Below are 27,163 nucleotides of genomic sequence, written 5' to 3' on the forward strand. Positions count from 1 at the left end.
GGAAGGGCAGAAATGAAGGGGCTATGCCCACTTTGTGCCTCTCAGAAATTAGGGCTGAGGGATACAGACCAGGGATGAGTGAAGCTACTTTGTTGCTGGCATTAGTAAAGAACATGGCAGAGAGCAAGCCAGGTCAAGCTGGAGCAAGACCTCAGTACAGGTTGCATGCTACCATGAAGATGGAGTGTGGCCTTGCAGTGTCCTATTACATGCCCCTCACGACAAAAGGGTCCCAGGATAGGCATGTCAACACAGAGTTGGGGATGTTCACCTCCCTGGTCAGGGTTAGGCCACGATGAACCTGGAACCAGCAAGAGAACGTTATGGTCTAAAATTCATCCAGTCCTTAGGATAAGTCTCTCTGCAGTTCATTCAACCCACACAGGAAAGAATGGCAAGCCAACTGGGTGACTGGGGAGGAAGCTGATGGTCAATGGAAAGTAAAAAAAAAACTTTCTTTGTAATAATATGTATCACAGTTAGGACATACTCTCAAACAGTGTAAATCCATAGACATGAGTCAAACAAATCTAAGCGTCTCAAACAGTGAAAAACCTGGAGTGTGTCAATCAACTAAGTAGGCAGACAAATAAAAATTTAACTTATGAAGCTCATATCAGAGTATCCTGGAAGTCCACTTTAAAAATTAACTCTGTTTTTGAAGATTGCATCCAAAAGTTCAGTGTAGGGTAAAAGTAAGAAAACTGAATCAAATAGCCTTTGTGCAAATTTCTGCATTAGAAATTCCTGAAACAAACGTGGGAAGATGTATGATGTTTACAGGAACTGCAATTAAAAGTGCTTTACAGCATATGACCTATGTATTTATTACACATACAGTGCTTAGACTATGTACAGGATACTGACCTTTGGGAAACAAATCAGAGGTTACCATTCCTAATTCTCTGAACTGAAGATAGCAAAGTCCAAGTTTTTAATCAGCTTTCAAGGTATGAAGAAAAAACACAATAATGTGAGTGCTATCACAGAATTAATCATCACAGCACTTTAAAAAGAAACATGAGAAAGATCCATCTCTTGTGAGACACAGGCCATTGGGCCATGAATACTGTCTATAAGAACTTTCCATTGAACAGGATGTTAGTCAATTTAAGCAGGTGGCTTGAAAGGAGCAATAATAAATCTGTCAAAGTTAAGATTTTAAGGAGACAGAGAAGAATTCTTAAATGGAATCTACAGACAGGAAACAAACCCTTTAGAAATTATCACACCACCATTGGGTAAATGTTCAAAGTTTTGCCATTCATCAAAGAAAAAAAAAATAGCTGCTGGGTAAAAAGAAAAAGAAAAAAAGCTTTCAGATCTAATTCAAAGGCAATAAAATGAACTGGATACTTCAATCATAGTCAGAAAATGTTAATAGGATACAATTTCATCTAAATAAGAAATTATTCTTCCTTTTAAATGGGGAAAAGCAGTCCAGTTTAAGGCTTTCCCAGAGGCCATCAATATTTAAGAAATGTCTTTAAAATACCTGGAAACTAGACACTATGCAACTGGTGAGCCATATTCATATACAAAAACGAAGGAGTGTATGGCTTGAGCAAGTAGATGCTGGCTTGTATGATATGAAAATATAACATCTTCTGAAAAAGAGATATCTAGTTGGTTCAGGACTGTTGCCTTTTTCCAGATCCCTTTTAGTTTATTTGAGTAAAGAATGAGAAACAGAAAGACATAACTAAGTGCATTAAAACTAAAAAGCAATCCGTTCTTTTTCTCAAACTTGAAGGAAGACTAGAATTTTATCAAGATTCTTTGAAGAGGACAGAATTCAGACTAGGATAAGAGGGCAATGGATTTCCCTGCTACAAGATCTTAAGGAGATCCAAGGAAACATTTAGCAAACTTGATGTTGAAGACACATTCCCAAAAATTCTGCCTCATAAGATATCTTTCTCATTAGCCTATACTTAGACAAATGAGCCCTAAAGGAAGAAGACTTGTCAAGATTTATTCTGTAAATAAAGACATTCTTTACCCCTGTTGCAGACTCAAAGCAGCCAGTTGAAATGGGAAAAATCCTCTCTTGTACTGCCGTTGATTTTCTAATTCCTAAATGATGACAGCACCTTTTAGGCCAAAATCTACTACATCCAAAACTGGAATGTTTCTAATGCGATTGATCTCACCATGTGGATAAAGCTGACTTTTATGTCAACCATGTTTCCTAATCATTGCATTAGCAGCAGTGATAGATGAAAATAAAATAAACAGTATGTAAAGAAGGATTGTATAGTTTGAGCATTTTAGAACTGTCTAAATCTGCACTGGGTTAATAAACCACTGAAATAATCTGGCCTGTGATGTCAGACTGAAACTGATGAATAACAGAAAAATATATAGAACTAACACAGTCATGAGGCTAACAAACTATAACCTCTTTGTAAAGACATTAAGCACCCTAAATCCTTATTTGATGGGACAGAAAGATCCAGAATTTACAGTACACACTAAGGACAGCCATCAACTCAAAGTTGTCTACATTTGGAAAAACTGGGGAAAACCTCTGTTCAGACTTGATGCAGTTCATGATAACTTTCAAATTCCTTAAAACCTTTGAGAGTAATGTATGGAAGTATAAAAACATCTTGCTCAAAGCTTCCAGATTCTCATGCAAGAGTGACCATTCTAAGAAGGAAGCAGTTTGACTGCACAGATGATGCAAACTTGCAAACATCTGTCCTTCTTTGGACAAATGTATAACATTCAATGTTTAGACATTAACCACAGAGCATTATCTAAATCTTCTGGTAAGCAATCTTCATTTTCATCGTCCAAAACTTAAGCATCCAAGTCTTTTGTCTTCTCTGTCAGTTCCTTATGAGCACAGCAAAAAAAGTTGAGGCGACATATTACATCTGAATCATAAACCTATTTACCTCAGAGAAAATCTGTATTCACTTGGAAACATATTTGAAAAAAAATCCTGGTAACTGAATTCAAAAGAAGCCACGTTAACTTTGGGATTGGATCCTTACATGAAATTCAGAAGATGTTTTGAGAAGAAAGATCCAGGATAAAAGTTAATTCTGCAAGAACTGTAGAATACAGAGAAAAAGTTTCACTGCAGCTGGTCTGATAATTCTTAAGCATGCTGTCTTTCTATTCTAGTCACTGAAGTGAAGCTCCTGGGATATTTTTCTGAGAGAAAATTCAACTGATGTCTCCTTAACATGTTTTGCCAAATTTACTGGCACTTAACTACAGTCCAAATTAACATAAATGTAACATTTATCTCCACAAGTTTTGACATACAAAGATTATTTGAAGTGCCACAGAAGCCCTCAAAAATCGGTTTCAATCAGCAGCTTCTCAGACAAGACAGCTTGAAAGTAAGCATATAATCCTGTCACATTTGTATCTAAATGAAAAATTAAGACACCTAGACAGAGTTTTAAAATTTTAATAAATATTTAAAACTAGTAACTTCAATAAATCTTACAACCTATCATAGTGACAGGCTTAGAAAAAAAGCTATAATAAAATGAATCTTAAGGTGTAGTATTTCTGCTATTTCAGTATATATCAGATAATCTATCTTACAAAGCCAAGAAAATTGGACAAGTGAATATTGTAACACTCTAAAATTGCTGAAAGGCAGTAAAGACTGTGATCTTATTTCACATATAAAATTTAAGTAGTCAGAAACATATCCAATATATAAGCTATAACCAAGACTATTACTATTTTTTCATTCTCTGAAGATAAATGGACAGGACCTGAGTGGAAAACTGAACACTTCAAAAGGATACTTAAACAGGTTACTCCCTTTTTTGATAAGCCTAGTTTATCTCACAAAGTAATGATTGACAGTGAATGTAAATTTCAAAGTCATACTTATGATTAATGAATCACCTTGACAAAATTTAATATATCATCAGCCTTCTTACTGTCTTTATATAACAGAAACAAATATTAGAACTTGAACAAATTGAAATGACACAGCTAAGTTGCTGTAATATTTAGTACTGCCTAAAACATGCTTTAAGGCCATGTCTTCCTGCATGTCACTTTGTGATAACAGATTGAACGTATTAGTGAGACTTAAAGAAAAACTGAAAAAGTATATCTCCAAACAAATCAATATGGATCTAACATTACACAATTACAGCAAAAAGAAAACTATACAAATATTGTGCAGTATCTTTATATGAAATACAATACATAATTCAAAAAGGTAAAACATAATTTATAAATACACTGTACAGCTAAAAAGATACAAATTCATTATTTTTATATTACAGAAAATACAAAGTAAAAAATAATTATCACTTTACTAACAATGTTTACAGGAAAGCTCCACCCATTTGTTATAACGGAAAATGACCTGATAGGGACTCCATACTGACATGACTTTTTTCTGCAGATTTTTCTCTTTCTCTTGCAATACACATCATCTTAATTATATGACACAGCCTATGTAGAGTAAATCAAGTAATTTGTTTCTGCATTCACCTCTAATAAAGAGTGCTATGAGTCACTGGCTTCCAAGACTGTCTGACAATTTTCGCAGTGTTTCCTTTTATTTAATCTAATTAGTGCTAACTGTAAACTGCTAAAATATTTCACAGTGCATTTAAATTTAGACAAATTAACTACACTACGAGATTTGTAAGGTAGTCAAATCTGTAGTTCTAGTAAGTTTGCATACCTTCCCTAGTACTGTCTTAAGGGCTGGATATAGCAGCTTTGCCCATTTATTTGTGAATGACAGCTGATACATTTCACTCAAAGATATGAGTACTTACCAGTTTCTTTTTGAAGTGTTGCAGTACAACTGATCATTGCTCTTCTTATTAATATTTTGCCATTAACTATCACTGCAAAACAGTTTCACATTAGCACTTGATGTAAGCAAGACAAGCAGACTATAAAACTGTGGTTGCTGGCTAAAGCTGAAATCTAGAGAAAAATGTGACTCTCCACTATGTGGAGAAAATTCCTTTCTGAACAATCCCACAATTATGTCTCTAGTAGTAAAAAAAAAACAAAAACAGAAATAAAGATATTGAAAGTTACTGAGTGGTTTCTGGACACTATACTACTACACAGATATAAAACAAATATCTCTGAGATGAAGTTAATTACATCTGAGGATGGAGCTGTCCTTTAATATCATCAAAAGTCTGTTGAAATATAATTCAATACACAGTCCATTGCTATGATCACACTACAGTTTGGGTCAATGCTGTGTAATCAGTTTCTGACAATTTTGATGCATCAACTATCTTGGTAAGACCAGTCTTTGCAGAGTACTTGGAAATAAATGCCTTCATGAGGTCATAGCGATAGTTTTTGTTGATGAAGCTGTAAAGTATGGGATTTACACAGCAATGGATTAAAGATAAACACTGTGTGACATGAAGAGAAACATACAAGAAGTCTTCCATGGTGCAGTTTATTGGTATAAACTTAAGAAGGTACATGGTGTCAACTATAAGAATGCTGTGGTAAGGAAGCCAGCAAATAAGGAACACAATAACATATGAGAAGATGATTTTCCGGCTTGCTTTCTTGTCTTGGTCACTAGAGGAAGACACAACTCTTGCGAGAAGAAGGCAGAAAATAGCCAAAATAGGAAATGGGAAGGCAAAGCCCAAAATAATAGAAACTAGTTCCATGCCAACTAACCATGCCTGGAATCTCTCTTTAGGATATGCAGGACGACAATATGTGTCACCATTATGTGGAGAAGTGAAAACTTGTAGATAGTATGTGTCTGGAAAAGATACTCCAAATGCAAAAAGCCAAAGAAAGATGCAGATTATCCATCGGATTGCCTTCTTCTTGTAAGTGTTTGAACTTTTGAGGAATGCTACTGAGATGTAACGGTCAACACTCATACATGTAAGAAAAAAAATGCTTCCAAAGAGATTGACACTGAATATCAAATGGGTCACTTTGCACATGGCCTCTCCCATTGGCCACTGTTCATTCTGAACCAAGGATGCAACCCACACCGGTAGTGTAATAACAACAAAAAGGTCTGCTACAGCTAAGTTTAGAATGTATGTGTGGGTTTCATATCTAACCCGTTTGGTCCAAAGGTTGACCCATATCACCACAGAATTGGCTACTAAGCCAATTACAAAAATGAAAATGAAAACAACAGCGACTGTGTAAAGGATTCCCTTTTTGTCAATAATGTGAGGGCAGAAAACAGCTTCCAAACTAAAGGTAACATTTTCTTCAGAGCTGGTGTAGTTTGCATCCTCTCCATAATCCATCATTGCCATCACATCTATGGAAGTCATTGCAACTCAGATTGGAATTCTGAAAGAGAAAACATAAAATACTTGTCAAAACAGAACATGAGAACTCAATATTTTTTTTTTATTTTCAGCCTACTCAAACACATTTGCATTTGTAAACAGGTTTGGAGGACCCTGTTAAAAATTACAGTTAGTAACTCAGTTTCCATACTATAGTTAAATAAAATTAAGATATATTAAAAGCCACAAATTTAGGTAACAAACCACATCAAATTTTAAAATGGATACATCAGTCTTATTGTCAACAACTAAATGTACCTAATGTCCAAATGTTCACATTTTGAACTTTAAAAGCATAAGCACACACTCCGCAATCCCTTTCTATCTACCCTTATGTTGTTGTGTGACGTATTATGTAATAACCAAAAGTTTCCATCCTAAAAAAATTGCATTTATTGTGACAGATGGCTTAGTAACAACCTGTACATTATGCTGATGACACAAAGGCACACTACACCAGCTATGTAACACATTAGGTACAGGTCTGATGGTAACCTGTAAAGTATGCAATGCAAAAGAAGCTGCTGAGGTAATCTGCTGATAAACTGTTCCATGCATCACTGCAAGCCCTTTAACATAGAACATTTTCAAATCAGTAAGAAAATAAAACTGCTTTGTGTACATAACATGAAAACTAACTCATTTTTATATTTTGCCATTTGTAACAATCTCCTCTTACTACAATGCTTACTTACTATAACAAAGGATCTGTATAAAGATCTACCTTCTGTAACCATCAAGACTAATGCCACAAGCAAAGAGAACAATCAGCAGAGAAAGCTTTCACAGCCTGCCAGGAACCTTCCCCTTCCCATTTTTATCAAACATTTTAGCATCTGCAGTTCTTTTTGTAACAGTAGAGAAAATGAAGAGAAGAAAAGTAAACTCCTGACCAGATACACCAAAGATGGAGAAATTAATGAAAGTATACAGGGGATGGTCCTAGTTGCAGATCTATCATTATGGCAAAACAACTTGACCAGACAACTACCTTATTTGTACCATAGCCTTTATGAATACATCAGCAAGGAGTCAGACATCTAGGTCAGGAAATAGTTCACCTCCCTGCGGTCTTTCCCTTCTGTCTTTTTTAAGCTGCTTCTGTGGACAGAGATTTGGTGAACACTTTGGGAGCAAAGGAGAAGTCTCTTGACTGGTACAAAGAAATGTAAATACCTCCTCAATTATATGGAAGTATGGGTCTTAGAGGTTCAAAGAGGGCATCATGTTTTCTTCTGACAAACAAGGAAAGAGATGATACTATGACTATCCCAAGATTTTGTTTTGGGACAAAGAAATTTAGGTCACTGAAATCTAGTATGGAACTAAGGTCTTTATTTTGTTTTGGTAACAAAAAGAATTTGGAATGACATCTGATGGCTTTTGTATTTGGTGGGACCTCTAGGATGGCTTGTTTTGAAACAGGCTTAACACCTCATTCTTCACCATATGTTTTATGAGCAAAGGTACCTAGTAAGAATAAGGAGGGGTGCTAGGAATACGCAACCAATGAAAATGAATACCTCTGTCTTTCACATGGGCCAGTATAGGGAAAGAAAAACCCCAAATGCCTGCACAGTGGGACTGTTGGGCAAGTCCTCAAGACAGCTGCTGACTACCTGTGGGCTGACTGTAACTTCTAGTAAAGGACTGAGAACCATTACAATTGGGACTGTCACCCTGCTGGAAAATGACATGGGAATCTACCTCTTTCTAGCAGCCTTCTACTACTGCTGTGCACCTGTCTGCATCAGTTGGATATAGGGATAAGGCTCTGACTACAGCACTGGTGACCTAACTTTGAAAAGGGGCTTGGGTGCTTTATAGCTTAAGAAGGGAGGATCAAGTTGCATGCAATGAGGGTAAGTGTGAATGTTTGTGGCTCACCTGTGTGATTTGCTGCCTGAGAGTGAAGGTGTCAGCCTCTTGTGGAAATGAGGGTCCATTCAGCACTGATGCAGAGTGCATGCCTAGCCTCAGTGTGTTACTAGGTGGGTGCACATGTCTGGAGTAATAGGTGAAAACATTCCTTTGGCAGCAATATAACACTTCCCTTGTATACTTCGATCTCTTCACTGGCTCCAAGTTTTGTAAGAGCAAAAGACTTGGATTTCTTCTCTATTTTATAAGGAAGGAAAAAGGGTCTCTCTGTGCAGGCTTCTTATCCGTCGTTGTAATGGTTTGTTAAAAAGAGCCAAATGGTTCTTTTGACTATGAAATAGGTTTAGCAGTCAAAGCCTGTTGTAATACGTAGATCCTTAACTATTTCTTGCACCTCCAGTGAGTCACCTGACTGAAATCATGAGCAGCTGAAAGTGTTATGACATTCTCATAAAGAAATTGCATACTTGTCTGTTTGTTAGGGTGATAGATTAGCCCTACCTCTGACACAGTTATGGAAAAGGGTTTGGAATGTCATGAAATGTGGGCCTCTTTTTTCTGACAAAGTAGTAGTCAGTAGTAGAAGTAGAAGCAAGTACAGTTTGGTGATGAAAGACCAAAAGCTAAAGAAAAATACTCACACACAGCCCCAGCTGATAATTCACTGAAAAAAAATCCACCAGGAAAGGGAAAAGCATACTGGGGTTGTTTTCTTCCCAGCCTTAAGGAAGAGTGACAGAAAAAAAGATCCAAAAATGCTAGCATCTTTGATGCAAAAGCTGGGAAGGGAAAGGTTTCCTGGCATCTTAAGAATCTTCTACCTGCCCAGCAGTCCTGATCTCTGTGCCATCAGTCCTTTTTGGTACAGAGAATGCCGCTCTTCTCATCAGGTCCAGTATTAATCTTGGAAGTCATGTGTTTCATTATAGGACATATATTGAAGGTGCATTCTATCAAAATTTAGCAATGTAAGTGAATGTGAATGGATGGCTTGCGGATCTATATCACAACATCGAACTAACATAAGTTCGAACATTGTAATATCGAACCCAAAAATCTGAAACCCAATAATAATGAAAACACAGAACAGCGATTTTTTTTCCCATGGAAAAATATTGCTGTTCCGTGACAAAAAATAAATAAAACCTTAAACCTTAACGTTTAAGGTTTCCCTGGGAAAAAAATCGATGTGCCGTGGCTTCGCTATTTTTGGATTTCGGACCTTTGGGTTTGATATTACAACGTTCTAACTTATACAAGTTCATCTTTGTAATATACACCCTCGCTTGCACCTTTCACTTACGGTAGGCATCAATGGCACTGACAGTGGTTTTGCCGAGACTGGGTGCCAGTGGGTTGAGACTCTGTCCTTTTTCCTTCTACTGTATGACATCAGAGTCCATACATTTACTGTTGCAGAAGTGTGACTTGGGGGGATTGCTTCAATGCAAAAATTATTCTTAGGCATGTGTTGCCCTCTGCAGTTTACCATCAAATGTTCAGTTCTTTGAATCTCATGTACTGAATCTTTATGTAAGGTGAGACTGATAATTCAATATGCATCCTTACTTTTCCACACCAAATCTTTCCCCTCATGTGAGGCTGACTCTATCTTACCTTAAATACAAAACCCACTGCCTGCAATCCACAAAGCAGAACTCTCCAAAATGTGACAGACGGATGAAGGTCCCTGGGTAAAATTACCTTGAAGATGCAGTAATGATTTTCATTTCTCATTTGATGGCAGAAATGAAAATGCACTGATGTCTGACATCTGTTCCACATCTGAGCAGAAGTACATGGAACCATTGTTATTTGCCAGCAGTTACTATTGTACTCATGACACAGTTTCTCAAGCAAAGTATATATCTCATCTGACAAAGATACCATGTCTGCATATTAGGGACCTTTTATAGCTATTAAAAGAAAAGTATGACCTTACTGCAAAACAATGTATATGTTTTTGATAACTTTTTGACATGCTTTGCCCACACAAACGTACCAAATTAAGTATGTATTAATCAATTAAATTATGTGAGTTAATGATCTGACCCATAGTGATCTGTTTCAGCCACATCCCTGAGTTACACAATAATCAGAGAAGACAAGTTTAACACACTTTTTAACACTGTTTATGTGATCTCTCACAAGTGTAAACTTTAATCAATATAATTTACATGAGTAGTTTAAAGTCATTGTTTTACAGCATAAACATACAAGTCTGAAAGAAGCTATGTTACTGCCATTTTTCTTGTGTGTTCAATTCCCAAAACACATGATGGGAATTGCAATTTTATTTTTCAGTTCTTCTTATTACAAGGGGCATTTCAAGTTCATAATTTTGCTCTACCATTTTTCAGTGTCTTCCTCCTTAAACCAAGTATGTCAGCACCATAGGCTCCTTCACAGGTAAGTACTAAGATAACTACCCTTGTGGGCCATTTTGAGCCTACCCAATTTCCTCAAATGTGAGAATAAAACCCTTTACCTAGTGTTTTAGGCAAACACCCTAACCATTATGCCAACCCTCATAGCTTTATTTTAGTGTCTCTTGAGCATGTCAGCAGACTGTTTCATAGGTCTCTTTGATTTGTACAAGGAGCATGTTCTTTAACAGGCATTTATGGGGTTTTTTGTTTTACACAAAGCAAAGCCAAATTCGCTACAGGTACCTCACTCTCCCTTACTGTGTTGCTTGTGTGTCAAGCTATCTATCATTCATGCCTGTGCTACCCATGAATCTGTGACTAACAACTGACAGTATCAGGACTTGTTATCAAGTACCACATGATGTATCACGTGTTGTCAGAATTCCAAGAGAAATAATGAGACAGGTCAAGAAAAGTCAAAATGGTCTGCAGACAGAATGCAGAATCAGGTACAGACAGGAAATGTGATAAGACTCTTAAAAGCTTTTGTTTACATGTGTCATTCTAAATAAGGGTTACAGCATTCCAAAATGCCCAAAGTGGGACGTTTTTCCCCAAAATCTGAGATTTTGCAGGACAAATCACAATCCAAATAATTACAAAGGATTAAGTTTTAATTCAAAGCAAAGTGAAAGCTCAGTAAAATTTTAGTTGCTCTATTTTTTAAGTTGTACAAAGTTGGAAAAACATGTCTTTCTGCAATAGTTATAAGAAAGTTAGAAAACATATTGCCTAAAATCAGAGGACATTTGCCATTTTCACATTTTTCCACAGGATGCAAGTGCCCAATTAAGGAGTGTCCTGCAAAAAGGAGGACAGATAGCAACCCTAGTCTAAATGTCGGACTAAATAAAACAAAAAAGATGGTCTGATGAAAAAATATATTGTCTGCATGTGGTTGTCTCTTAATTATTGGCTTTATACAATCTTGTCAAGAACTGCTGCATATAATAATTTATGCATTTGAAATATTTAGTCAATTTTATATGTAAAAGGAGATGCTAAGCTCCTCAAGAACAGATCCAGATCATGATAGTACATGTTCATCTTTCTAGAGGTTCTTACTCAACCATAAGTACATGAATACTAATCCTTTGCTATTCCTATTCTGAGCTGTTGAAATTATAATGCACATTAGATTTGTCGAATATTTAATGGTGATGAACTTCACAAAACATCCTCAGAAAAGTAGCAACATTAAACAAAATGTACTCACTACAATGCAGCCCTTAACTGCTGTTTTTTTTTTTTTTTTTTTTTCTGGGAGATACTTCAGGAATAAATTAATTTTCACAATCTGTTGAATGCTGAATGTAGAGGCAGAAGGGAAATACAGAATTACAGTGTTACTTCTATAAAGACTTTATATGCTGAAATACTTCAAGTGGAATTCTTAACCCTGTTTTACAGACACTAGTCAACTGTCTCATCAAGCATATTCAGGTACTACTGTATGATGAAAATGTACGAGTGAAGTGATATAATTCTTGTATCCTACATCTTTCAAAGGACCTAGATTAACTCCAAAACCAACTCAGTATTTTTATAAACAATGCAGTATCACTACACGCTGAAACACAGGTAAATGTTAGACATTCAAAAAAAAAAGAGATTTAGGATATGTAGCACAGCACGTTAACTTATGTAAGTACAGCAATCTCAAATAAATGTACATTCAGTGTGATATCCCTGAAGATTTATTGGTTTTCATTACTGGAGAGCACTGCTTAGCAGAGACTGGCAGTTTTCAAATGCAACCTGGATAACACACAATAAATAATGTTGCAGAAAAATCTAAGTTCACAGTGACACTTCAAAGAAAACATTAGCAATTAACAAAGGTAGACTTATTAATACAACAATTAGTAAAAAAGCAAAATGGAAAAACATGTACATCAATATTAAGAAAAGAATAATGAATCACAAAAATTAAAAGCAGTTAGGAAATCAGAGAAATGGTTCTAATAATGGGCAGGAAGTAAATAATAGAACACAAGGAATAATTCTGATTTTAAGTCAGCTATATACAACATATACAGAAATCTGCACAGAACATGAGAAAAAAAGGAACAGAAAGTGTGAATTGCTAAGTTATGTATCATGACGAGGGTGGTGTATGAAACAGCAGTTATACGGGATGGCTTTCAAGGAATACAAATCTAGTAAGAGCAGTAAAGCAAAAGGAGGGCAAAAGGAGGAGTCTGAGAAAATTACAGTTGTGTACACTTACCATAAATGTAGATGTTCGAGTGTATTCACTGTTGCAGTCATTACACGTGGGTTATCCTGCCAGGGGTAGCCCTCAGTCAGCCCGAATACCAGAGGCTTAGTATTTCTGCGTCAGTTGCTGTCGCTCCAGGACTGACGTCAGGTCATCAGTGGTATAAAATCAGGCAGCCGACACCATTACATCAGTTTTTCTTGCCCCAACTGTCAGGATCCCCCAAATAGGGAGGTAGGTTATGGTGGAAGAACACCACCAGTAGAAAGTAAATACCAAAAATTTCCTGTAAGGAGAGTGAAGAAAGAGAGAGAGAGAGAGAGACAAGGGGGATGGAGGGTGGGAAACCAGGATTGCAACAGTGAATACACTCGAACATCTACATTTATGGTAAGTGTACACAACTGTACTATGTTCTTTGTATTTCACTGTTGCAGTTATCACACTTGGGTTGATTCCCAAAGCTGAAGAAAATGGAGGAGGCAGTCAAGAAGACTGGGGGATGGCTAGGATGCCCTGTAAGATTGCAGTGGCAAAGCCTGCCCTGGATTTATAGAAGATAGGCAGGTGGTAATGTTTAGTGAAGGTATGAACAGAAGTCCATGCTGCAGCTCCAGGATGTCTCTGGTGGGGACCCCTCTGAGAAAAGCTGCAGAGGTGGAGGTTGCCCTGGTGGAATGCATCCAGACCCCCTTTGGGGGCGGTTTCCTTTGCTGTTTGTAGCAGAAATGAATGCAGTGTGCTATCCATTTGGATATTGTTTATTGGGATACGGCCTTGCCCTCTGCCCCTGCTGTGAAGCTGACTAGCAATTGGTCAGTTTTTCTAAAAGATTTAGTCCTATCCAGAAATAATATGAGCTGTCTGTGCACACCTAATGAGTGCAGAATCATTTCTCCCTTGTTTTGTGGATTAGGGAAAAAGGTGGTCAAATGAATGCATTGGTTTAGAGCCACACTGGACACCACTTTAGGCATGAAGGATGGGTTAGTCCTGAGGGAGACCCTATCAGCATGGAGAATGATGAAGGGCTCTACAGCTATGAGTGCTTGTAGCTCTGAAACTCTTCTAGCTGAAGTGATGAAGAAGCAAGGCTGTTTTCCAAGAGAGGAATTTTAACTCTGCTGAAGCTGCAGGTTTGAATGTGGGTAGGGTGAGCCTTTCCAACACAAAGTTAAGGTCCAAAGCTAGGGTAGGAGCTCTCCTGGGTGGCCTTAAGTTGTTAGCTCCTCTTAGGAACTGTTTGATGAGAGGTTGTGAGAAGAGAGGTGGCTCTGTGCTGTAATGAGCAGAGATGGCAGATGCATGACTTTTAATAGAAGAGAAGGATAGACCCTTGCAACAGCTCTGCTAGGTAATCCGGGATGAGAGGTAGGGAGGGCTGTGCTGTTTTAGCTCCCTTAGATCCAGGTGCAAAACCTTTTCCACTTGTCAGCATAGGACTTATTTGCTTAGGCTAGCAGCTTGAGGAGAGGTCAGGGATTAAGCCAGGCTGCCAGGTTGAGGGTCCGCAATTGGGGATGAATGAATTCTCCATCCTTCTGGGTCAGGAGTGTTGGGATCTGAGGTAGGTGCCATGGTGGCAGAGGTGACAGGCTGCACAGCAGTGAGTACCAGGGCTGGCATGACCAGTCTGGGGTGGGTTTTTCCTCCCTTACTTTGAGCAGTACCCTTGAAATGAGTGGTTGAAGGGGAAGTGCACAGACCAAAAGATTTACCCATTGGAAGGATAGAGCATCCACTTTCCAGGCCTTGCTGTGAGGCTCCCTGGTGCAGAATTTGCTGAGCTGATGACTGGAGTGGGAGGCAAAGAGTTCCACCCTCAGGGTGCCCCATTTTAGGGTTACAAGGGTGAAGGCTCTGTGGTCTAGCTGCCACTCGTGTGGGTCTAGCAGGTTTCTGCTTAAGATGTCTGCCAGAAAGTTTAGGGAGCCTGGCAGGAATTGTGCTAGCAGGTGAATTTGCATTGCAGAGGCCGTGTGCCAAAGGGTCATAGCAAGACTGCAGAGAGGATAAGAGTGAGTCCCTCCCTACTTGTTGATATACCACATCACTGTGGTGTTGTCTGTTTTGATCAGTAGAGTCCCCGGGGAGAGTAGGGGTCGGAAAGCTGTCAGGGTATGCTGAACAGCTAATAGCTCTTTCTGGCTGATGTGCAGATGTATTTGACTTGGGCCCCAATGGCCCTGAATGCACCTGCCATCCAGGTATGCACCCCAGGCATAATCTGATGTGTCTGTGGTGAGGGTCTGGGCGGCGTGGGGTTGTGAGATGGGAAGTCCCTTGTTGTGGTCGCATGCTGCTGCCCACCAAAGAAACTCTTTCCTTAGACAGGGTATCATTGGTATGATAGTTTCCAGGTCTTGAGAGTGTTGACATCAATGGCTTTTTAGGTACCATTGTAGTTTCCTCATATGCAGTCTGGTATATGGAATGAGTAGAATGCAGGAGGCCATGAACCCTACAGCTTGCAGGATTTTCCTTGTGGATAACGGGGTTCTGACAGCTAGTTGAGAGAAGTAGCCTGTCAGGTAAGCTTGATTTTCTGGAGTAAGGAATGCCATCTGAGATGCTGTGTCCAGGCTTGCTCCCAGGAATACAATTTTTTGTGTGGGGACTAGTTTTGATTTCTTTTCATTGATAGTATACCCCAGGGAGGTCAGTAGATCCTTTACAAGTTTTTCCTGGCTGTCTGCCTGAATCAGGCAATCATCTAAGTAAGGTTAAATTTGAATATTTCTTTGTCTGCAAAAAGCAATAGCTGGAGCTAGGCTTTTTGTGAAAACTCTGGGAGCAGTGGATAAGCCAAAGGGAAGCGCAGAGAACTGAAAGTGCAAAGATCCTGCCCTGAACCATAGATATTTCCTGCAAGATTCCCTGATTCGGATGTGTAGGTAGTCCTCTTTTAGGTCTAGGATGTCTAACCAAGCATCCTTGGAAAGCATAGGAAGAAGCTGCTGGAGGGTGAGCATTTTGAATTTTGATATCACCAGAAAGGTGTTTAGAATGGATAGATCTAGGATTAGGTGCCAGATGCCCTCTTTTCTGGGTACCAGGAAAAGTCTGGAATAGAAACCTTGGCCTATCTGGTCTGCAGGAACATGGTGAATTGCCCTCATGGAAAGGAGGGAATGGACTTGCATTTTGGCCTCTGGTTTGGAGGAAGATCTGGGAACCCTTTTGGGGTTGGCAGAGTGTGGAAATAAAATTTGTATCCCTGGGACACTATGTTGAGGACCCATTGGTCATTGGTAATAGAGGCCCAGTTGTTTGCATGGAAGGAGAGTTTTCCTCCTAGGGGTGCAAGCAGGTGGGCTGAGGTAAGGGGTGGAGGTGTGAAATCATTGTGAGTTCTTACCATAAAGGGGTTACTTAGCACTCCCTGTTTTTGAAGAGGAGGAACTCCATTGCTTAGATCTCTGTATTCCCTGGGACTGCTGTCTGGGGGTTCTGTTTCCCCTGGGTCTGGGCTGACCTGGCCTGGAGTGGTCTGGAAAGGAAAAGTGCTTGGAGGGGCAATGCCTACTGAACCTCACAGGCTGGACCTGTAAAAAGTCTTTAACTGTCTGCATAGATTTAGCTTTTTCTTCCATCTTTTTTAAGACCTTTTCTGCCTTGGTGCCAAACAAATTGTCTTTGTTCAATGGAGCATCCAATAATTTTGATTTGACATGGTCTGTTCCTTAAGCCAAGCATGCCTTCTAAGGACAGAACCAGTGACTGCTGCCCCACAAGATGCTTCTAGGGGGTCAAAGCCACATTGCAAGGTGTGCTTATTAACTTAGCTTGCAGAATGCATAAGCTCTTGTAATTCTTTATTTTCTGCACAAGCAAGAAAGGAAGATATTTTTTTGTTTGAGTAGTTACATGGTATGCTGCTGACATTTCAGCATGTGGAACTGACAATTTAGTGCTCTAATAGCAAGAGTTGCAGAGGTGTATACTTTTTTACCCCATCTGTCTAAAGCTCAGGAATCTCTGTCTGAGGGGGTGGGATTCTTAGCTGAAGTTGCTTTAATTCCTTTAGGTCCTTGGGAGATGACCTGTGGGTCAGCAGTAGGATTTCTGAAAAGGAATTTGTGAGAGTCAGGGACTCTGTAGTACCTGTCAGGTTTCCTAGGAGCAGGAAGAAGGGTGTCAGGAGTCAAACTGGATTCCATAAAAACATCATCCACAGCATCCAGGACAGGAGGAATGGCTAAAGGTCTGTGCAGTGGTAAATCCAAGAATTCCTTGAGTCTCTTTTTTGACTGAGGATAGTCCTGACATTCCCATTGGAAATGCTCCCTTAAGGTATGTAGGTTTTCACCAAATGAAAAATCCTCAGGTGGAGAGGCAGAAGGAATGGATTCCTCTGCACCAGAATCCTCATAAGCAAAGAGGGGTTGCATGTCTTCATATTCAGAAGACTCAGAGTTATCGGACTCCCTTTCAGATAAAACCACTGGGGACAAGTCTCTTTTTTCTTTTGGAAAGGTTAGCCTGGCTTTCCTTCATAAGCATAATAAGGTCTTCCTCCATTTTAAGCATTTGAGATAGAGGCATGGAAGCAGGTGCCTGAGCTTGGGTCGTCGTTTTTTTCGGCGTAGTTCATACCCTGGGCCTTAGAAACTTGGTAGTTTTAGAAAGAACTGAAGACTTGAAAGAAGTCGTCTGTTTGTGTTGTGTATTGGTAGTGAGAAGAACTTCCTCAGAAGCCGGTGCCTGCTCAGCGGCTCCAGACCCATCCAAGGTAGAGACATCCACAGGATTCTTAGTCAAAGAAGAGTCTCGCAGTATACTGGACTCTGAAAGGGTCTTGGTAGCGGCCTGCGAATCCACAGAAGTGGGCAACGGGGGCTGCAAAAGTGCCTCACTGAGGACCGGATAACTGATGACTAGCTTAGCAGAAGCATCGTCGGCAGTTTTGGACCTGTGAGGTCTGTCTCTATCTTTATCCTTACGCTTTTTCGGAAAATCAGTAGTCAGATAGCTTACCAAAGCCATATCAGAGATCGAGGACTGAGAGCGAAAATATATGGCTACAATAAGGGCCCAATGACGTATAGTTCTGGCATTGAACAAAGTGCAAAAGTGACAAAGAGGGACATCGTGGTCTGGGCCTAAACAGGTGATGCAGTAAGAATGGAAGCCTCGGTGTGGTATTTGCTTTCTACAGGCGAGATGATTGTTAACCTTTTCTGACATCGCTTAGAGCAAGAGAAAAGGATCCCCAGTGGGGTATTTACCTTTAGAAGACTTCAACTTCAATTCAGAAATGAAAACTCAGGTAGCGGCCGACCAGCACTCGTGCACACTGCTTCTGCTTTGGGCTCCTCGGCAAGAAAGACTGATGTAATGGCGTCTGCTGCCTGATTTTATACCACTGACGACCTGACGTCAATCCTGGAGTGACAGCAACCGACGCAGAAATACTAAGCTTCTGGATTCAGGCTGACTGACAGCTACCCCTGGCAGGATAACCCAAGTGTGATGACTGCAACAGTGAAACACGAAGAACATCTAGTATTAAACTACTGTAAAAAGCCATGCAGTAGGCATAGCTTACTTAAGCAGGCAAGGTTCATAGCAAGACTAGTACTAAACTACATTACAAAAGCCATGCAGCAGGCAAGTGAACACAGCCATAATACTCTAGCTACTTACAAATACAAAACATTTTCATAAAGATGAGTATATTAAATATTTATCCATACTGCTAATAGTGAAGGAGAAGTATACTAGTGGCAAGCCCAAATCAGTTCTCCTTATGAAACTCATTTAAGCAATTACTCAAGGCATTCTGAAAACAAACATAAGCAAACTGACTACATAACATATTAAGCTACTATCAATCTAATACTACCTATAAATCATGCACTGATGTGATCTGTAGGAGAAAATTCATTTCACCTAGATCCATTTTATCCATTGTCTAGTCGTTTAAGTACCTCACTGGTTTCAGAATACTGAATTTCTGTGATGAATCCAGACTAACTGCAGTAGTGCAGAAATGAAATACTGAAATACAAATCCATTATGTTTCCTAATCATATCTCTCATCCTCTCAGTGCAAGAAATCTGGACAATGGCAAAAATAAAGGGAGACAAAGGTCCAAACATAGGAACAGATTTTAAATATTGCTCTTATAAACTTAGAAAGTTGCTTGGCTAGCAGGTTTTACATTAAAATGCATTTTCTGAAGGATGTAAAGTCTGAAAGTCAAAGGTCATCATTTGGTGACTTCAATCCTCAATGATTTGCCAGAAAAAAACAAAAGAAATTATGAGGAAAAAACACAAAAATATAAGGAAAAATTTGAACATTCTGTGAAAATATGGACAGTTGAGGGGCTATACACCTAAATGACAGAATATCCCCAATAAATGTATTAACCTTCCTGATTTATCCAAGATTAACTCATTACATTCGAGTGATGCCTGCAAGTGCATCTGCAGTTAACTCCTATTGAGGCCTCTAGGCATCAGATATTGCTTGCTCATATTTGTATCAATAATTCTAAAAGATTTCATCTTAAAGCTTACACAATGGCAAACTATTATGAACATAATAGTTACTGTTACACAAACACTACCACTGTATTTGTTGCCTTAACTACTGCAATCAGAAATTTGGACTTCTTATGTAACAGTCACTGTCTTTACTGTGACTTATACAATTCAGTTTAAGACCTAGGACCTAAAGAATACTACCAATATAAAAAATAATTAGTGCTGAAGGGTTTGCCATTTATTCTTCTTTCATACCCCATATGGTTCCAGAGATATGAATATTTGTTTGAAATACAAGGACATCATTTAATTCTGTCAAAAGGCTTAGGCTCTGCCCATTGGAAGTTACAGTGCAAACTTCCTGAACTCCGTTGGAGTGAATGAGTTAACAGTATAATTTTTTTGTTGAAACAAAAGTTAGGTAGTTACCATATATCTGTGTTGTCTGTTTCTGTTCAGTTCAACCTGTGGGCTATTGGATCTGACTTGGATCCAAGACTGGCCACTTACAAAAATGTCAGCTCCTAAAATCTCCCTCCTATACCTAAAGTATCTTGCTCTCTACAGAGTTACCTCATATAGAGTTTGCCCTCTACAAAAATTCTCAACTGTTAACATTAAAATCATAAAGCAAGGACCCCAAAAGGAGGACAGGAAGAGAAAGGCCTCAAGAACTCTGTTATCCAATGTCCAGGAGAAAAACAATACAGGAGGGGGCAAAGAGGGATGGATGGTTGAACTGGGTGAAAAGACAACATGGATATATTGTTATGGGAACTACATAACTTTTGTATCCAATGCTGTTTTTTTCAGCCAGGTTCAACCATGGGACAGAATCCCCAGCCAAGTTTCACCCCAGGAAGGTCCTACAACAGCACATTCTGTAATATGGTGGAACCAAAGGAGGCTTTAGACCTCAAATGAATAACCAACTTGTAGTGAGATACAAAGGTGCGTGAACCTCCCCAAGTAACACAAGCACAAATGTCATCCATAGCAGGTCTCGAGAAGAAAGCCCTTCAGTTTGCAATGTAAAGCATTTACTTTCAAAATATATCCTAATTAAATGCAATCAGACAGACACTTAGATAAGGTGGATTTAGACATTGGCTTCCCAAACTGGGCCATTGAAAAGGAAACAAACAGCTGTTTAAACTTAATGAAGGACTTGGTTCTATCTAAATAAAACCTCAGCTGCCTGTGAACATCAAGACAATGCTGTAAATATTCTCCTTTGTTTGAAAATTTGGGGAAAAACATTGGCAATTGTATGCCCTTATTCAAGCTGATTTCCAACTACACCTTAGGCAGAAAAGCAGGATCCATTTTGAGAGATATCCTGTCTTTTAGAAAGACAAGATATGGAAAGCCTGCTACTCTGACACATGCCTGGCCAAAGTAAGAGGCCACCAGGGAAAAAAAGTCTTCAAAGACAACTGGAAACAACAGAAACTAGAACTGGACAAGGAAACTGTCACTGAAGGTCCAAAAGGAGGTCCAGCTTAATGTGATGCATGAAAGGTAAATCTCAGGGAGGGACAGGGTCCCTGACAGGGAGTCACAACAAAAAAGTTAATCTGAGAAAGGCCTTTGAAATCTTCAATGCCGCCACAGGCATATTACCTCTGCCAATATAAAAGGTGGAAATAGCAGCTAAGTGTACTTTAATAGCAGAATAACTAGATCCTGAATGAATCAGGTCAGCAAGGAAATTGAGAACAGCCTCCAAAGGTGCTGAAAAGTCAACCAGATCTTTAGAAGGCATCTAAAAAGTGAAGCATTTCCATTTGCCAGTGTAGACTTTGCAAGCAGATGACTTCTGGGAAGAGGACAAAATGTGGACCACTACTTCTGAAAGCTTATAAGCTCTGGGCACCAATGGAATTGGAGATAGCATGCAGTTAGTTTGAAAGTCTAGAGTTTGGGCAGGTCCAAGCCCACTAAGTAAGAGATCAGATCCAGAATGGGATCGAGTATCCAAGGAGAATACCTCAGAAGAGGCCACAGAAAAAGAAACCACACTTGACAGGGCCAAAAAGGAGCAATGAGGATCATAGTCACTCGACAATGGGTAGCTTTCTGGAGAAACTTTATTATCAGAGGAGTAGGAGGATAAGCCTATAATAGAGCATCCCTAGGTGACTGTCCCTGTAGAGGAACTAAGGTGTAATAACTGTTGTAACTGATGTTAGATAAGGAAGCAAACAGACTGCAACACAGAGTGCCCCAATGCCAGGAGATCCATGCTGCTAGCCTCTGATTCAGGCAACACTCATGAAGAAGGATGATTCTGCTCAGACTGTCCACTAAAATGTTAGATATTCCTGGGATGTACATTACTAGCAGAAACTATTGAGATGAAATTGCCCATGCCAAACCCTCATGGCATCCCGATAAAAGAGAGAAGGTCTGGGTTCCTCTTCCATTTGTTCAGATACCAAACCACCAACATACTGTCTGTCTGCACTGAAATCACACCCTTGGGAAGAAATTCCTGAAAAGCCTTCCATGCAAGGAGGACTGCTCTCATCTCCAAGACACTGATGTGAAGACTGGACTCGAGCACAGACCAAGACTCTTGGATCGTCTTTCCTTCAAGGTTCCGCTCCACCCTAGAAGGAAGGTGTCTGTTGTGATCATGCCCTGCAGGGGAGGAAGAAAAAATGGTCTTCCGGCCAACACTAGGGGAGACTCTCACTACCATGTGATTTGATTTTTATACATTTCCATCGCCAAGATGGGAAAATCCAAGGATTGGGTCAAATATAACTACTGCATCACTAGTGTCCACTGCAGAACCCTCATATCGTACCTCACCAGGTGGACTAAGCAAATTGATGCAGCCCCGTGACCAAAGAGTCTGAGAACCATGGAAGCTGGAGGTTTCCTGTGAGACAGTAAGAGACTGGCATGAATATGAAGAGTAGATACATTGAGTGCCGGACGTCTGTGACATTTGTACTGGCTGAAGGCTGGATTTTTGATAGTTTATGGTGATTCCCATAGAAAGAGACAACTGGAGTAAAGAATCCTAGGCCATGACTAAAGATGCCCTCGTGGAGATGGTGAGAAGCAAATCATCCAAGTAAGGAAAGACCTGGAAACCCTGCAGCCTGAGCCAGGCTGCCATGACTACCACATACTTGGTGAACACCCAGGAAGGGACATGGTGAGATCAAAGAACAGCATCCTGAATGCTCCCAGCCAGAAGTTCAGACATTTCCTGGACCACCTTGCTATCTTTATATAATGTTATATGTCCTTAAACTCTATCAAATACATCCAGTAGTCCTTCCTCAAAAGAGGTAGAATGAACTGCACCATGATCATCCAGAACTTGGTCTGTTTTAGAAAGTGATTCAGCTTGCTTAAATCCAAAATTGGCTGGAGGCCGTTGTTCTTCCCTGGAACCAAAAACAACCTGGAATAGACCCTGGATCTGCATTGGTATGGTGGAATTTCTTGGATAACTATTTGCTAACAGTTTTTAAATCTCAATAGCAGCATCCCTTCTCTCATAGGGTGGTACCTCTGGAAGGAGGTTGCCATTTTCTTTTGGCAGAAATAAAAATGGCATTATGTAACCTCTGGAAATGACTTTCAACACCCATACAACTGAGTTGATGACCTCCCAAGCTACCAGGTGTAGAGCCAAGCAACCTCCAAATGCCTCCAGAGCAGGACTGTTGGGCAACCCTTCAGGAATGCTGAAAAGACATCCTGGAAAAGGGTCCACAGAAGCCCTGGCTCTGTGGACCATGTCCATTGATTTTGCCACCAACCCCGTGAGGAAAACTCTCTATAGGAGGATCCATAAAAGACTGCTGGGCTTTTCTAAAGATTAGAAGAGATGTTTGCCCCCTTCTGGTTCCTCAAGAATGTCCACTGGGGGTGGGGGGGTTGGTAAAATGCACTTGATGGCAGACAGCGACTTTCAGTTTTGCTCACTCGTGGTCAATGTGTCTTTAACCCAAACAACGAAGAGCTGTCAAAAGGGCATTAAATGATGCCTTGAATAAGTCTGCAAAGTTGCACAACCTCAGCCAAGCATGCAGAAGCACATCTCCATGCTTGACTGGGGAGAAGCATGGCAATGCCAGCTCCAGCAGCTGGGGATGTGCCAATGGCCACTCTGGACAGTAAATGCACAGACACACTTGAAATAGACTGCAATGTAGACAACTGCATTTCGAGAATCCTCTGAGTCTCTGAAGGTTTTTGTGTCTTAACCACTTTTAACACTTCGGACATAATGTCCAGTTGAGGTCTTGTGAAATGAGCTGAAAAAAAAAATTTAAATGCAAATAATGGAGTGACTCCCTACCCAGGCTGAGCCCAAAATTAGTCAATATTGATCAGTGCACTAGCCCATTAAATAGACATTTATAAATAAATAGGTAAAACTGGTCCAACACCCAAGATTCTCCGTCGAGGGGGGGGGTGGACCAATGAACTCTTTGTCGCCACCACAGTAGCATTAATGGCGGAACACTTACTCCAATGTTGTCGATCCTTGGGAGAAGCCAAGATCTTATCAGGCTTTTTATACAGTATCTGGCTCTCTCCAAGGCCTCCAAGACACTAAGTCAATAAGCGCATCTGGACGGGGAATCACCTGGGATGTGGACGGACCCAACCTGAATACCTCCAAAAATACCAACTCTTCTGGAATTGAGGCTTTGGCTGTCCAGCCTCAACATTAGAGAAGCAGCTCCATGAGTTCACCAAAAGAGGCATCTTTGCAGAGGAGATTTTTGGAGACCTCCCTCCTTCCTTGAAGTCTGTATCCTCAATGGAGGATTCCTCCCTGAAATCCAGGTGCTTCCTCTTGCACAGCCTCTTGCCATGACCCTCCCACACAGGGAAATCTAGGGGGAGAAATGGAAGCGGCAGGGGTCCCTGTGTGTAGGGTAATCTGGAGGCCTATTGGATTGGGTTGTCCCAGAGCAAGCTGGAGCGAGTCAACAGGCACAGACAGTGAGAGGGCAGGATGCTTGATGGTGCCAACCACTTTGTCTCTGATGGAAGAGCACACTTTTTACCACACTGAAAGCAGAGACTGAAGCTGGCTACCTGGAGTCTGTACCCCTGGAATCTGAAGACTCCAAGGATATGCCCAACTATGTAGCCATTCCCATCCCAGGCTGAGATCAGAGCTGAACTATTGAGTGCCAAGCAGCCATGAGGGAGCAATGAATCCAAGACTTTAAGTGTCAACCCCAACCGGGAACCCTCAGTGATGAACGGTCAGCCCCGAGACCCACCTGGCTCACACACTGCTGGAGTCAAGAAGGCCAAGACAGGGCTAGGACCTGGAATTGACTAGGCCATTAAACCTAATGCTGAAGGTGGTATGCCAACCAGTTCTGGGAACCTCAGAGACAGATGGCCTGAGGGAGGAAACAAACTAGTAAGTGCCAAAGCCTTAGGTCGAGGACCTGAGGTAGATGGGATCAGGCCTAGTTGCATCTGATCCTGCAGGAAAGACTGCATCAGTTTTTTCCAAACTGACGGGTCTAATACTCCTGACTGACCAAAATGAACAGGCTACCCAGGAGGGCTTGGAAGCCTGCCTACCTGTAAAAGACTCTGAGGACTGGGGCCAAACCAGAGTAGATCAGATCCAGGGCAGAGAAGGTGACAACTCCAGGGAAAGCTCCTTAGGAGTAGGGGACAAAAATGGGGAGTGAATCCTGCCAGTGGAAGCACCTTTTGAAAGAAATGGGCTAGAGATGCTAAGCACTGGAGAAGGAATCTTCCCAACAGTCGGCACTGTGGAAGAAAAAAGTCCAAGTAGTCTGATCCAAAGATGGAGCCAAAGCAGCATGAAGAGTCAAAGATATTTGGATTTTCAGATCCGGCTAGTTAGATGCAAGGGGAGATGCTTATTTGTGAATCTCCTTAGGTAGTTTGGGGATCCTTAGAACCCTCCTTCTGACCTCAATCATTCTTATTAGATTTGCTAGCCAGTGCAGAAGAGAAAGAAGCATCTGTAGCAAGCAAAAGACTCTCAAGGACCAGCTTAGCCTTTCATTTATCGACAGCCCTGGATCCAAAGCTATCACTGGGTCTCCAAGTGAGAGACCCTGAGGAAGTAGATGCACCAGTTGTGGAGTCCGGTAAAGGAAGCTTGTGGCTGTACACTACACACATTTTAAATCCTTTATCCATATCTAGAAAAACAAAAACAGAATGCATTCTACTAGAGAAACCTAATTACTTCACACACTAACAACATTATTATCAACTATAAATATATATTAATTTTTTTCCACACAAAAGGGTGGGACAAGCCCATAAAATAATAAACAATTAAAACCTTCACTGCCTAAGCTAGCTTAATTTCTTCAAAAACTAACCCAAAAACACTCAATCTATCCTAAAATAGTACGCATAGAGCTCAGGTGAAATAAATGCCCAAAAGTAAACAAAAAAGGATGCACCTAGAAGAGCTGAAGACCTAGCTGCTATCCTGAAAGGTAGCAAATGAGATCTGGGATAACTCTGTAGACAACAAGGTACTATGGGAAGAGGAGGTGGAGCTTGTGAGCTGAAGTCTTTGGAAATGACTGGTCTCAGATTCCATATCACACAGTTTGAACTGGATGAAAAAGACAACACTGGATCACATATTATGCTTCAAGCCTGCTTCTCATATACTCCAGTAACTTACGTTACACCAATATTTGTCTATTCCCATATCTGATAAGTAACATCAGTAGCACAGCAATGGATGTACCCAGAAATATTTAACCAGAATAATACAGCATGTAAACGCTTGTCTCCTCAGAGTCAAAAGAATTGCAAAATGGTTCTATGTTTGTGATGACTTGTGAATATCCTTCCTTACATAAGTATCTGAAACTACAAACAGTCTGCTAGTGTGGGTGTTGCAGTGGACATCAAAAGCAGCACAGAGTTAACAGGACTCTCACTGAAGTTTCTGTCTGGAAGATCCTAAATGATACCTCTGGGTGATGTTTTCTTTAACCAAGGACACAATTTAAAAGGATGTAAACATGAAGATGAAAATCTGAGCCTCAGGATGATTCACAGGACATGAAACTGCCTTGCTACCCTTGATTGTAATGTCTTTATGATGGCCTTTAATGTGGAATGTTAGATAACACACCAATGGGCTTAATAATTCTAACTAATGACTACCTTGAGCTTTCCTGTATCTAGTATGAAAAGTGACAAAGGCTTCATGATTTTTTCTTTAAAAGGCAATAAACACATAAGTAAATCTTCTCTGACAGGTAACTAGGTAAACAGCGAATCACACTGAATTTCTATTAGAAAGGATCCATCAAGTTACTGGCTTATTATTGATACAAATAATTTCACCACAGCTTCTTCAGATCTTAGCAGTGAAGGACAATCAGTACATTGATCTGCATGCCTGAAAGTTTTACTATAGTGGACCTTAAAAAAGTAATATACCTTGTTGACTTCTGTGAAATATTTCTTCTATGTACCTTGCAAAGCTATGTGATTATGCAAGGTTTCATGCTCAGCTGCTACTTTTCAATAACCTCTGCCTAGTTCTTCAGCTGCACCACACAGTAAACCCACCTTAAAATATGTGAGCTAACATGGTAGAAAACAGTATAACAAGATCTGACACAAAAGGCACATTAAAACAAACAGTCTAAACAATCAAAAGTCTGAAATCTAGTCTGTTCCAATCCCATTCAAATTCTTTTATGACAAATACTTAAAGTCAGAGCAGGCATCTCAGACTTAACTTTGCAATCTTTTGCTGTTTGTGTGTTTGTGGCTTAAAGCAAACGTTTCAAAGGCAGTGCGGTAGTTAACACTGTTGCCTCATAACAAGTGGTTTT

The 27,163-nt window shown here is 40.1% G+C and overlaps 1 protein-coding gene across 3 annotated transcripts in view; it reads right to left on the reverse strand.

Moving 5' to 3' along the window:
• Positions 1 to 451: 451 nt before the first annotated feature.
• ACKR3 (atypical chemokine receptor 3) overlaps positions 452 to 27,163 on the reverse strand; it is a 93,614-nt gene continuing 66,902 nt past the window's right edge. For all 3 annotated transcript variants that reach the window (XM_044060597.1, XM_044060595.1, XM_044060598.1), the window contains one exon: positions 452 to 6,297. In XM_044060597.1, the coding sequence (XP_043916532.1) occupies positions 5,190 to 6,278 (1,089 nt within the window). In that variant the 5' untranslated portion in view covers positions 6,279 to 6,297 and the 3' untranslated portion in view covers positions 452 to 5,189. The remainder of the gene's footprint in view (positions 6,298 to 27,163) is intronic.

Source organism: Protopterus annectens, chromosome 2.part0 (genome assembly GCF_019279795.1).
Source record: "Protopterus annectens isolate FY-2018-M chromosome 2.part0, PAN1.0, whole genome shotgun sequence".
In the NCBI taxonomy this organism is placed as follows: domain Eukaryota; kingdom Metazoa; phylum Chordata; order Ceratodontiformes; family Protopteridae; genus Protopterus; species Protopterus annectens.